The sequence below is a fragment of the Calliphora vicina genome, chromosome 3, assembly GCF_958450345.1.
Source record: "Calliphora vicina chromosome 3, idCalVici1.1, whole genome shotgun sequence".
NCBI lineage: Eukaryota > Metazoa > Arthropoda > Insecta > Diptera > Calliphoridae > Calliphora > Calliphora vicina.
Genome location: NC_088782.1, coordinates 131,363,085 through 131,377,165, shown reverse-complemented (window position 1 = coordinate 131,377,165; position 14,081 = coordinate 131,363,085). Strand labels below are relative to the sequence as shown.

The following is a 14,081-nucleotide window of genomic DNA, read 5'->3' as shown; positions in this document are numbered from 1 at the left end:
AATATTAAATTAACCGATTATTAACCGAATAAATCTAAACCCCGATTAATTATTTGCTCGATTAACCGATTAAACCAGAAACCCGATTAATTGAATACCCTAGTAGATATGCACAATATATTAAAAATAAAAATAAAATAAATATAAAAAAATAAAAATATAAAATAAAATATAAAAAATATAAAAAAATACTAAAAATTCTTTCCATAAAAATGGTAAAAAGTGTTTTAATGGACACCAGGCGGTCCTAGTTATTAATAAAAATTCCCCGGGAGTTTTTTCCCTTTTCTCATTTTTCCTATTCAAATTCAATGGGAAAAAACTCCCGCTGAATTTTTTATTCATAATTGGGCTGATAGACAATCTACAATTGTTTGAGATTTTCATATATGTACATAAAAAACGATTTTCGGTCAGAAATATAAGTGATCATCGATCGAACACCTTTTCACTAGTAAACGCTTATTTACAAAAATATAGACGATCTAAGATTTTCATATAAAAATCGAATTTTGGTCAGAAATATGAGTGATCGAGCTCCTTTTCTCTATAAAACTCTTATTTCAAAAACTATAGATGATCTAAGATTTTTTTGAAATTTTCATATAAAAATCAGAGATTTCTATATATATATTATGATTATTTGTATGGAATTTTAATCTGATATCGTTGTTAATGGATATTGCTAGTCAATATGCTTTCTTTATAGAAGAAATTTGTATGGAGGCTGGATCAATTCTAATCATTTTCTACAATTCTTGTCCTTAAATCATAGGATCATATTGTGCAAAATTTCATGATTTTATCTTTATATTTAAAGAAAATAGCAGAAAAATTTTGAAAAACATCTACTTTTTTGGAGGTTGTGGGTTCTCCATGACCGATTCATCCAAGAATGTTTTGTAAAAATTAGAATTAGAATTTTATTTTTTAGTTCTACTATCAATATTTCGATATGTTACAATACCAATGGAATCAAAATCAAAAGAAGAGTTGTCAATTATTCGTGTTTTATTTTAATCGAATAAAAGTTTGTAATTTTTTTATTATTCGAGTGATCGATTAATTTTTAATATTTCCTCGAATAAACGAATGAATAACGAGTAAATAAATAAAATACATATATTTAAAACCAGAAAACTTTCCATTAATATTTTTTTTGTTAACAATGAATAAAAATACAAAATTAGTAATATGAATAATGATAGTATTATATAAATTCTCGTTAATATTTTATGAATTAATTGTAGATTGAAAGATTTACCCCAATATTCATAATCAATTTTAAAACAAAATCTGTTTTATAAAACCTTGATAAATTGAAAAAATGATTTTGAATAAGGCCTTTAATTTTTCCAAAGTATTTTCAAGTTTCATAATGTCCTGATCTTGGTGTGTTAATCCACAGTCGATTTGAATAAAAAATAAATTTTTTGCTCAATTATTCGAATAATTTTTATTCAGATAACAAGCTGATATAGCTGGTATTGCATTACATTTAAAAGCGGTAACGGTATTTTAATGGTAAGGGAACCAACAATTACGATGATTTATTAAGTATTTGTATTTATGGTATTATCTTAAGTGACTTTACAATTAATAATGTATGATTTAGAACCCTACCTTAATCACTTAGATATCTTAAGGTTCGTAGTGGTGTGACAACATACGAAATTATACCGTTCCGAACGTACATACAATATCGATGGCAAAATCTATAATGCTTAAAAATCTATATTCTTAAAAACTACTTCAAATTTCCGTTACTAAACAATTTAATTACGATTGGGGTGGAGATGCTATAATTATTATTTACATCTATGTATATAATATTAATTTTATATTTTTATTTTTCTAATTTGTTTTAAATTACATATTTTGTCTTCATTAAAATTGTGCACCATGTACCAATTAAAGTGATACAAAAGTGAACGAAAAAGAGATCTTGCATTTTCTCAAGTAGCAATTCTGTTTTGTTGGAGTCATAGAGTACGGAAATACTTATAGTTTTTCTCGATTACTTCGATCATAAGTTTTGTTTTGTGTGTTTCTTTTAATTTTAAAAATACGGTTATTTTTAGAATAGAAACGCTTTCTTACATAAGTTCCTGTTATGCATTTGAAATAAGGAAACATCTTTAACTTATTAATTTTATATAATTTGTTTTATTGTTTCTATTTAAGTGCTAAATTTTTAACATGTCTAGAAATTCATACAGAAAGAAGTAAAAAGCATTAAAAGTAAATTAGTATTTAATATACAAAATTGTATGTAAATCACAAAGGTTGAACAAGTTATTGAGCAACATAGTAGAAGAGGGGTTGGGGCACAAATTGGGGCTGGAGTTGGAGACGGGCAGGAGCTGCTTTACGCAATTTAGCAGGACGCACTGAACTTCTGCGAGCAGATGAAGTACGGCGGGCAGTTAAACGGGCGGGAGCTGCTTCTTCTTCGACGGCAACTTGTTCTTCTTCTTCGGCAACGGCTTGTTCTTCTTCAGCTTCTTCTTCTGGTGGCCCATAGACTTCATCGGGTTGTTGTTCTTCGGCGGCTACAGCTTCATCGAAAGGCACTTCAGGTTTCAATTCATCGGCAGTGGGATATGGAGTAACGGCAGCTGGCTCAGCAGCTTCTTGACGAGCCAAGAAGCGATTGCGTCTAGCTTGGAAACGGGATGTGCGAGAACGGGGAGCTTCAGCGGAGCACAAAGCTACAGCCAACAATGCAACGAAAAGGATTTGCACGAATTTAGCCATGTTAAAAATGTAGGTTTTTTAATGTTCGTTATTTAACAAAAAGTTAATTATTGTTTAATTTAAATTGTTGAATAGACAACTGATATTGATAAACCATTGTAAGCAACTATTTATACAAAAAATTGTTTAACTTAACTTAGAATATCTAGGAATGTGTATTTAAAGTTTGTTCGGATTTGTTGTTCTTTTAATTTTTAACAAAGAGACATGTTTGGCATAAGTGAGTTTCAATTTTAGCTTCAGTTTGTGAGTGTGCGTGTGTTTGTTTTTAAAAATGGAGGCCTAAACATTATGCTGTTTTCGGTGAACGCAATAACTTATTAAATTTTAAGTTGTTTTGTGGCTTCAGCGCACGTTCATTGAACACATTCCTAAATTAATAACTCAAAATTCATATGAACTTATTCATAATTCAAAAAACATATTTGTTTATATGCTTTTTTGGCCATTTATGTCCATACCAATAAATTTACTAGGGTTTGAATGAAAATTTAATTCTCTATTTTCCAAAAAAATATTATTATTATTTAATAAATGGAAATGTGTGAATAATTAATAATATGAAAAAAATAAAGAGATTTCAATTATGAATTTTTACACATACATGTATGCTGTATATACAAATGAAATTTTAATTGCCTTGCTACTCAACTTTAGTTGTTAAGGTTTTGTGGAACCCAACATTTTTGGCTATTTTATTGTTTCCTATTTGATAATTTTTAGACAATTAACACGGAATACTTTTCTAAATACATTCTCCTGTTTTCGTACATTGTACTATACAAATGTTACCCCTACTAAATTCTAATAAACTAATAAATTCGTCTAAAATTGATTGTTGCTACAAAATTCGTCCAAAATATCCGTATTCGGCCTAATCCGAAACAAACGGAAACTTCTCATATTTACTATTTATTTCCAAAAAACTATTTTATTTTCATTTTAGAGCATGTTTCTGGTTATTTTGAGAGCCCTACAACAGCCAAAGTTTGACCGATTACCGTATATTGTTATTATACCGATTTTTGGCCTAATCCGTAATCGAATATTCGGTCGGACTCTATATGTGTTTTAATGATCAAGTTTTCTTTAAATGAAAATTCATCTTATACGTTCTGCTTTTAAGTTCATGAATGCTTTTTAGTTAGGGTATACTGACATTGCCACTTGACCGCCTATTAATATCTTGTTATTTGTTAAAATTTAAATAAATTTCTTTAATAATACAAATACATACATTCATATTTATTATTTACTTTCATTTTACAAATACATATTTCAATTAATTTGATAAAGATTCTTACAAGTTTATAAGGAAATGTTTTTTTTTATCATTCGTCGTGTTTGGCAAGTTAAGAAATTGTATGTATTTTCAATTTGCAGAGTGTTTACGAATGCTCTTACAATTTCTAATAGAAATGCAAGCAAACATAAATAAAATTTCGTATATGTATGTACGTCATGTAGTCTTCTTCCTAAGGCCTTAAAGTATAATTTTAAATATGTCTTTTGTTGTTGTTGATATTTTAGTTATTACATTATTACAGTGTTTATAATATATAATATTTATATTTATGTGGATGTAAATATGTACGTTTGTGTGTTTGTATTGATATTCATTCGTTGATTTGTTCGTAAACATTTATTCATGTGGTCTAATAGTTTATCCTTAAAACAAATTAGTTCTGGGTGACTGTCTCAAACTAGTGATTCTAACGATCATTTAGGGTGACCACTACATGAATAGCTACGATAATAGTTACATATATTAACATATGCATGCCAATTAACCCCACATACATACATATATTCCAAAGAAACAGTCCAAAAACTGATTCAAAGAAGTCAATACATTGGATTTACATACCGGTTACATGAAGACAGTTGCCTTACTAGCTACCTAACTGGTTACTTGATTAGCTACACGTCTAGTTATATTAACATGTACGAGTGCTAAACGGAAGCTAATTGTCCTCAAATAGTCGGTTTAAAAGACATCTCTTAGACAGTCCAATACCGATTGATTGCAAACAGACCATTCTACGACAACTCTCCAATAAATCACATCTGGTGAATAGAAAAAACATAACTTCTAGGGACACTAAAGTGAACCGTCATTATAAGATGCGGAAGTTTTCGTTATTATATTCGTTGGTATACTTAAAGTTTAAAGTTACCGATAAGCTAAATTTCAGATCATCTTACCTTTCACTTTTTTCATAAGGTTCATTTAAGATGCATTTATATCGTAGTCAATTTTATACGTTGCTCAGTTTTTGACAACTGAGTTAGGTCTTTGAGAGGAGAGTTTCCGCTATTTATGTATTTCTCTATGGTTATAATAACGAAAAATAGTTAAAGGGAACTTTTTTTATTCACTTTTTACTAACATGACTACTTGACTACTTGTAAAACTGCTGGGATATTATTGAAGAGCAACATTCACACATTTGCATTTGTACAAATGTGTGTATTTATGTATATGGGGCATTTCACATCAAGTGAACCAACTTTTGAAATCGATGTCTTCCGATCGCGATGAAATTTGCACCAATGTTAGTTCTATTGGATAGTAATTCGGACACCATTTTTCAACAAGATCGGTCAAGAACTCTCTGAGTTATAGGAGATCAAAATTTGACATTTTGGCCAAACAGGTGTTTTTTTTATCCATATAACTTATTACCTATTGATCTTAGCAAAATGTGTCCCAAATAGTTTAGATAGCTATTTATGCAATCTTTCGAAAAAAAAAATTAAAAAAATTTAATAAAATATTTTTGATTTTTTTTTTAAATCAAAAATATTTTTGACTTTTTTTTTCAAAATGGGCCCTTTTTATTTTTTTTTTTATTTTTTTTAAGAAAGCTTAGGTCTTTTCCTAAGCGACCTATTAGTGGTGGGATGCGAGTGGGATATCTATAAAAAAAAATATTTTGTAACTCAAGATTTAAAATTTTTGAATTTTTTTGCAAAATCAAAAACTTTGTTGACTTTTTTTAAAAAAATGGACCCATTTTTTATTTTATTTTTTTTTGCTCAGAAGAAAGCTTATGTGTTTTCCTTTAACACCCTTTTTGTCGCTTAGTGGGATGCGAGTGGGATATCTATAAAAAAAATGTTTTGTAACTCAAGACATACAATTTTTTACTTTTTTTTGAAAAATCAAAAACCTTTTTGACTTTTTTTTCCAAAATGGACTCTTTTTTTTATTAATTTTTTTTTCTCAAAAGAAAGCTTAGGTCTTTTCCTTTAAAACCTTTTTGGTCGCTTAGTAGGATGCGAGTGGAATATCTATCAAAATAAATGTTTTGTAACTCAAGACAAATGTTTTTAAATTGATTTTTTTCATATTTGTGTGTAAGTGTTTCTAAAACCTTAAAAATAAAAACCACAACATGAGGCCGACCGCTATTAATTTCATAGCCTCGATACTGTAATACCCATAATATGTTAACCTCCTTAGTGGGATGCGAGTGGAATATCTATCAAAATAAATGTTTTGTAACTCAAGACAAATGTTTTTAAATTGATTTTTTTCATATTTGTGTGTAAGTGTTTCTAAAACCTTAAAAATAAAAACCACAACATGAGGCCGACCGCTATTAATTTCATAGCCTCGATACTGTAATACCCATAATATTATTATATAATAATAATAATAATAATAATAATAATAATAATAATAATAATAATAATAATAATAATAATAATAATAATAATAATAATAATAATAATAATAATAATAATAATAATAATAATAATAATAATAATAATAATAATAATAATAATAATAATAATAATAATAATAATAATAATAATAATAATAATAATAATAATAATAATAATAATAATAATAATAATAATAATAATAATAATAATAATAATAATAATAATAATAATAATAATAATAATAATAATAATAATAATAATAATAATAATAATAATAATAATAATAATAATAATAATAATAATAATAATAATAATAATAATAATAATAATAATAATAATAATAATAATAATAATAATAATAATAATAATAATAATAATAATAATAATAATAATAATAATAATAATAATAATAATAATAATAATAATAATAATAATAATAATAATAATAATAATAATAATAATAATAATAATAATAATAATAATAATAATAATAATAATAATAATAATAATAATAATAATAATAATAATAATAATAATAATAATAATAATAATAATAATAATAATAATAATAATAATAATAATAATAATAATAATAATAATAATAATAATAATAATAATAATAATAATAATAATAATAATAATAATAATAATAATAATAATAATAATAATAATAATAATAATAATAATAATAATAATAATAATAATAATAATAATAATAATAATAATAATAATAATAATAATAATAATAATAATAATAATAATAATAATAATAATAATAATAATAATAATAATAATAATAATAATAATAATAATAATAATAATAATAATAATAATAATAATAATAATAATAATAATAATAATAATAATAATAATAATAATAATAATAATAATAATAATAATAATAATAATAATAATAATAATAATAATAAAAAGATGAATAATTTAGTAAAATTTAATCTTAATCACAATAGATCAATTTATATAATAACTATTTTTACACTTAATTTATGAAGTTTTTAAATTTTCAAATATCCATACTTTTATCCTCCTTATTTGTCACCTTTATTAGCTGCTTTTTTTGTCAATCCTTTCTTGGCGTTATTAGATTCAGCTACTGATTTCGCTGCTGGCTTCTTTTTTGGCTTTGGAAAGAAATCGCATTGAGTAGATGCAGAAAACTTTTTTAATTTGAGTCTTCCATCGACAAGCGGTATGAAAGCATGGTATTGAGCAGTGCCATCGATTGTTACCGCAGCATCGAATCTGCTCTTTAGTGTTTTCAATGTTTCCTCATGATCCTCTTTGCTACTAAAAACTATTTTAGTTTCTTTACAATAATTCTTTGCCCAATGGAATAAAGCAGTCGCATCTAAGATGCGATCTTGATGAGAGCACTGGAGGCTATACTTCGCTGCATTTCTTTTGAGGTTTGCTCCAATACCATCACATGCTCCTTTACCATGAGCAGTAGGATGAAAATGCCACTCAGCTGGCATTCCAAAATCTTTTTCATGAGCTGTAAGATTTGCGAAGCTACTTTTGTTTTTAAAATGTTGACGAGCTCCGTCCGAAACGTAGTATACCTTTTCTACTGTAAATTTTGATTTTAGATAATTTAGTATTATCTTCTGGTACTCATAAACTGCAACGGTGTCATGTTTTAAATCGTCGGATATGATTGCCATACTTTTGTGTTCCAGGTTTTCTTCTTTCATGTAGTAAATAACTACTGTGAATATAGTTGCTTGGTCGTTATTGAAGTGGAATGCTTGTATGGAATCCTGAAGAACATGTTTATAGTTCTCTGCGAAATCAAATGAAATAATGAATTCACCAGACTTCAAATGTGTTTTCAAGTCCTTGAAGAATGACCACTGCTCCTTGACTAAAAAGTCATGGGTTCTCAAATTTAGCAATCCTCTACACAGGACGTTTTGTATTTCTCTTTTATTTGTTCAAGAACTTCTACTGCATCCTTATGGTATTGGTTTCGACACTCATTCGTTGAATTTGAAAAGTTAGAATAACCATCATCATCAACAGTTCTGTCTTCATTCTCGGAATTACTTTTGTCTTCATCTGGAATAACTTCAACGCAAGGCTCATTACTATTCAAATTCGGTAATTCGTTCAACTTTCCGAGCTCTTTCCTGCATGATCCACAAATTTTCAATCGTTTTGACAGCGTAGGGAATTTTTTTAATAAGCCGTCGGAAATATTTCGCATATCTGATGATCTGTGCTTCATTTTGTTAAAGGGATTAAAACAAAAAGACGAATAAATTTCATTTTCAACCTTAGCCTTTTTAGAAGTCGTAGACATTTTGAATTTTGTAAGTATTTATGTAAATAACACACGTCTTAACTTTAACGCTGTTTCTAAAAAACTGATTTCCGTATGTCTTCAGAATGACAATAAATAGTTTTTTAAGATCATATAGGTAGTACGTTTTAATGAATGAGTCTAAAATCTTTTATTAGGGTCAAGAAGGGCTTACATACTAAAGTACCTAGTATAACCAAATGTTACAAATAATAATAAAAATAAACCACCATATAAATAACCTACCTGTCAACTTCTACCTCTCCACCCACTTCTTAAAGTCAAATGTCATAAAATAATAAATAAACTGGTACTTCGGAGAAGGGCCATAAAATATTTCCACTTGATTCCAAAAATTTGTTTCTGGGGAACCTGATATTTTAACAATGAAAATCACGTGCGCTGAAAACTACCTCTAGGATTGACTAAAAAAGCCGCAAGATACAAAACTCAGACAAATTTTGGGGGTGGAAAATTAATAGCGGTCGGCCTCATATTGCACCCCTCCAGTGGCTATTAACGGTCAGTTTTTGTGGTTTTTATTTTTAAGGTTTTAGAAACACTTACACACAAATATGAAAAAAATCAATTTAAAAACATTTGTCTTGAGTTACAAAACAAAAAGGTTTTAAAGGAAAAGACCTAAGCTTTCTTTTGAGAAAAAAAAATTAATAAAAAAACGAGTCCATTTTGGAAAAAAAAAGTCAAAAAGGTTTTTGATTTTTCAAAAAAAAGTAAAAAATTGTATGTCTTGAGTTACAAAACATTTTTTTTATAGATATCCCACTCGCATCCCACTAAGCGACAAAAAGGGTGTGAAAACACATAAGCTTCCTTCTGAGCAAAAAAAAAATTAAAAAATGGGTCCATTTTTTTAAAAAAAGTCAACAAAGTTTTTGATTTTGCAAAAAAATTCAAAAATTTTAAATCTTGAGTTACAAAATATTTTTTTTGATAGATATCCCACTCGCATCCTACTAAGCGACCATATAGGTCGCTTAGGAAAAGACCTAAGCTTTCTTAAAAAAATAAAAAGGGCCCATTTTGAAAAAAAAAGTCAAAAATATTTTTGATTTAAAAAAAAAAATCAAAAATATTTTATTAAATTTTTTTAATTTTTTTTTCGAAAGATTGCATAAATAGCTATCTAAACTATTTGGGACACATTTTGCTAAGAACAATAGGTAATAAGTTATATGGATAAAAAAAAACACATGTTTGGCCAAAATGTCAAATTTTGACCTCCTATAACTCAGAGAGTTCTTGACCGATCTTGTTGAAAAATGGTGTCCGAATTACTATCCAATAGAACTAACATTGGTGCAAATTTCATCGCGATCGGAAGACATCGATTTCAAAAGTTGGTTCACTTGACGTGAAATGCCCCATATGTATGCACAAGTTCAAGTATGTATGCCCTTTGACCCTCACTATATCTTGTAGAGGACAGGCGAATATTAACCGCTTGTTTGACCTTTCAGAATTATTTCTCACACGAAATTAATTATATAGTTCACATCTTTTGTGATAATTTAACAACACTAAAGTAATAAAAATTATATTAACAGAGTTAGGTGCATTATATAGTGCCCACAATGAAGTAACATTGAATTGTATACTGTTGTTTGCCTTTTAACTGAGCTTTTGAAAAATGTGTGTTTGTATTCACATTTTCACTACCAAACATTTTAAGTTCCACGAATCCATTTATGAAATCGAGTACATACATATATACAGACATACATGCTCATGTACAAATGTAATATCATTCCCAGCAGTTTTACAAGTAGTCAATGTATCCATTAGAGACTGTAATTTTCACTAATGTCTGATCACTTGGCTAATTCCAATTTATATATTTTTGATCATTTGATACGTATGTTTTCTTTGTAGATTTGAGTGAGGTCAAATGGTAGCTTTATACATCCCAGGTAATCTAGCGTGCAGTCAATTATCTCTTTATTCTCTAACCTACAGTGTAGTCACTTTAAACATATTTAATCAGGTAACCAGTTAGGTAGCTATGTAACCGGTATGTGAATCCAAAGCTTTAACTAATTGGACCAACCATTAGACAGACTATTTGTAATCTAATTAAGGTCAATTGACGTAGCTATTTATGTAACTAGAGGTCACCATAAATGTTAGGAAAAATCATTAGTTCTTGACAGTCACCCAAATCGGCTGGGTTTGGTATCTGAATATACTACACACACACACACACACAAATACACACACACATATAGTTTCCATTTGAGGATGCTTTTGGTTCTGTATTTTGATTCAATTAATGGGGTTGTTTGAAAATTTTTAACATATTTTCGCCACATTGCCAATATTTTCAGCACTATTGCAGATTTGCACATGTAATGAACCATGTCATCTATCTACCATTACCATTTCCAGTTGCATGCATATGGTGTTACAATCATACATATGTATGTAACTACATAATATCGGCTCATGAAAAAAGTTAATCCAGTCATTTCCTGAAAATTTAATGGCATTGTGTATGAAAACATTAACCATCCGCTAGAACGTAAACAAAGCCTTCCAAAATATGCATACCATCGTTTGTTCCAAAGATTTAACTTTCATTCAACAATTTTAGAATTAAAATTTATTTCATTCTTTTGTCTTTTATGATTTTGTGTTTTTTGGCTGGACCTTTCTTATAATAAATTTTAATTTCTCGTTTTATTATTTTACAAATTGGTTTTATTATTTTATATTATTTAAATACATAACAAAAAACAGTATTATTTCATTGCTGTAAAACAAAATAACTCAAAATCATAAATAAATTAGTTTTTTATTATTTCTTCAAAATTTATTTTTTTTTATTTTACAGTGAATTACATCGAAGAATGTTAATCTTCAAAGTATTATAGCAAATAGTACTGAAAAGTAGATTTAAATAGCATATTCAATGTTTTTTGCTGGACTTAGCATGTTTTCTTATTATTATTTTATTTTTTGTGGAGTTTGCACTTTTTCGTATCAGTGAAAAATCATCAGTTAGAAACAAAATAACGAAATTTTTTATTGCAAAATATGTATCTTATGTTTTACTATCTCTCTGCATAAAAATCTTAATTTCAATCAAAAGTGGACTTGTTACGTTTGCGTACTAAGCTAACGATATGTAGTATATGTAATGACAAAAAAACAAAAATAATATTTTATAAAAAAATGTTCGTAAGGAAAAATATCATGACAAAAAATGTTTTAGGCATAGAGACGAGACACTACGATTGATTTGTAAAACAAAAATACAACAAATCATATGTCTGATACAACAACAATATGTATTGACTAACATGTATTTTGTTGTTGCAAGAGTTAGGTTTTTGACAATGTTACGCTATGGTATTGGCCTTCAACATACTGAAAAACCGACAAACATAGTTAGATGGTCTTTAAGTTTCAAAAGAACCCAAGAGTTATGGGTTCGACATAAATATTCGACATATCGTGATTAATAAAAACTCAAAAGTAACATTTACTTTAAATAAATTATGGTCGAAGTGCGAAATATGCATATTTATGCAAGGTTCAGCAAAACTGTTGTGTTTTTCTAAATACTTGTAAAATATGCAAAAGCTTACTTTTCTTGCCCATCTTAATAAAATTATTTTTAATGTTACAAAATAATTTTTTTAAGGGCATGTCTAATGTGGATGCAAACATATACATACATACATATATCCTAATAAAAGTTAGTGCATCAGAAATCATAAGAGTAGACTTTTTTGTCCAACATAATTAAAAAATGACAACTTTGCAAATTTTTATGTTCGTTTTTTATTTTATTAAATTTTTATACAACTAATAAAGATGTTTTTTAAATATTCGTTAACTAAGAGATAAAAATTAAAATACTGTTGAAACTACAATATACTTATAACAAAAATATAATAAATGAAAATCATAAGATACGAAATTTGATCACATCTACTTTGGATCAGAATTACCAACTTTGTACGTAGTTAATTAGTAAGGTATCATCCAAACTAGAAGGCACAATTTCTACAGATTGGACAATGGGTTGCAAGTGTAATTCACTGTCAACATCGGTATACGAACCTTCCAAGACCTCCGACTCCACCAAAACATAATCGGCTTCAGGTTCCTCTAAGACAATGGAACCAAAATTTGAATTTAATGTTTCTTTGGGCTGATCATCAACAATTGTGGCAGAGCTTTTTTGAGTTTCAGCTTCTCTCATTTTACTGTTGTCCGCGTAGAGAGTATCATTGATGGGATATAACTTTGTTATTTGTTCTGTATGTGTTAAGACCAACATTGAGGCTTCGGTGGATTGCTTCTCCTCAGCTTTTGTATTACTTTCCAATGTTGCTATATCTTCTGACTTTATTTCATCCATTGTGTCCATTTGACTGTTGGTGGTTTGTTCGTCATCCATGTTTAATATGGTTGTAGTCTCGTCGTTCTTTGTGGTCACTGTTGTAGTTTCTATGGCAATTTGGGTCACATTTTCTACTGCTTCATTTTCCTCATCAGACTCCTCAAGATTTTCTTCGGGTTGTTTTTGTTTTTCTGCAATTTTTGGTGTACTTAACAGCAAAAGTCTACCAGATTTTTCCACTTCTACTGGCTCTGTTCTAATCAACTCAGCTGGTGCTGAATCTAATAAATTTTGATAACCGATCAAAATGGTTGCTTCCTCATCTCTACTGATAGCACCAAATCTTTCTGTTGTCGTGGTAGTGAGATCATCATCATATTTAATTGTAGTCAACTCTGGTTCCACAGTAGTAGACAGACCATCAATTGAAACTGTAGTTGTTTCCAACACATCAGAGTCCTTATCTGATGGTCTGAGTACAGCAGCATGTGTGGCAAGTAGACACATCGCCAGGATAACAATAGCTAATTTGAACATGTTTTTGTTGTTCTTGTTCATTCTTGTTTATTTTTACAGTAGTTAATTTTGTAAAGAGAATTTGAAAACTAAACTAAACTTTCAAAACTATCATTATTATATATACTAAAATCTAAATAAAATACAGAATGTTCTATCCGTTCGATGGCTTCTTGCCAATATGTAGTTTATTATTGTTTACTTACTAACCCTGAATATGACCAAAGTTGTATGTTTATTTACCTGGTTGCTACAAGTTGATATAAATATTTTCCAGTGTGCCAGTATACGGAAGTCGGAAATGTATTTATGTAAGTAAAGTGAATCACTTTACTTTTATTTAATAATTTAATTAAATTATGGTCATCGACAATAAATAACCACACAAAAATCGACCAAAATCCACAAAACAATTCAACGCACTTAAGTTCATTACACGTATTC

General features: G+C 27.9%; 2 protein-coding genes across 2 annotated transcripts; both read right to left on the bottom strand.

The window, feature by feature from the left end:
• Nucleotides 1–2,143: 2,143 nt before the first annotated feature.
• Nucleotides 2,144–2,757, bottom strand: LOC135955806 (uncharacterized). The gene has a single exon (XM_065506170.1). The coding sequence runs from the start codon at nt 2,755–2,757 to the stop codon at nt 2,296–2,298; it is 462 nt and encodes a 153-aa protein (XP_065362242.1). The 3' UTR covers nt 2,144–2,295.
• A 9,775-nt stretch (nt 2,758–12,532) lies between these two features.
• LOC135955766 (uncharacterized) lies at nt 12,533–13,679 on the bottom strand. The gene has a single exon (XM_065506124.1). The coding sequence runs from the start codon at nt 13,677–13,679 to the stop codon at nt 12,723–12,725; it is 957 nt and encodes a 318-aa protein (XP_065362196.1). The 3' UTR covers nt 12,533–12,722.
• Nucleotides 13,680–14,081: the final 402 nt, after the last annotated feature.

Excerpts from the sequence above, each read along its gene's own strand:
- LOC135955806 (XM_065506170.1), bottom strand. The coding sequence starts at position 2,757 with ATGGCTAAATTCGTGCAAATCCTTTTCGTTGCATTGTTGGCTGTAGCT.
- LOC135955766 (XM_065506124.1), bottom strand. The coding sequence starts at position 13,679 with ATGAACAAGAACAACAAAAACATGTTCAAATTAGCTATTGTTATCCTG.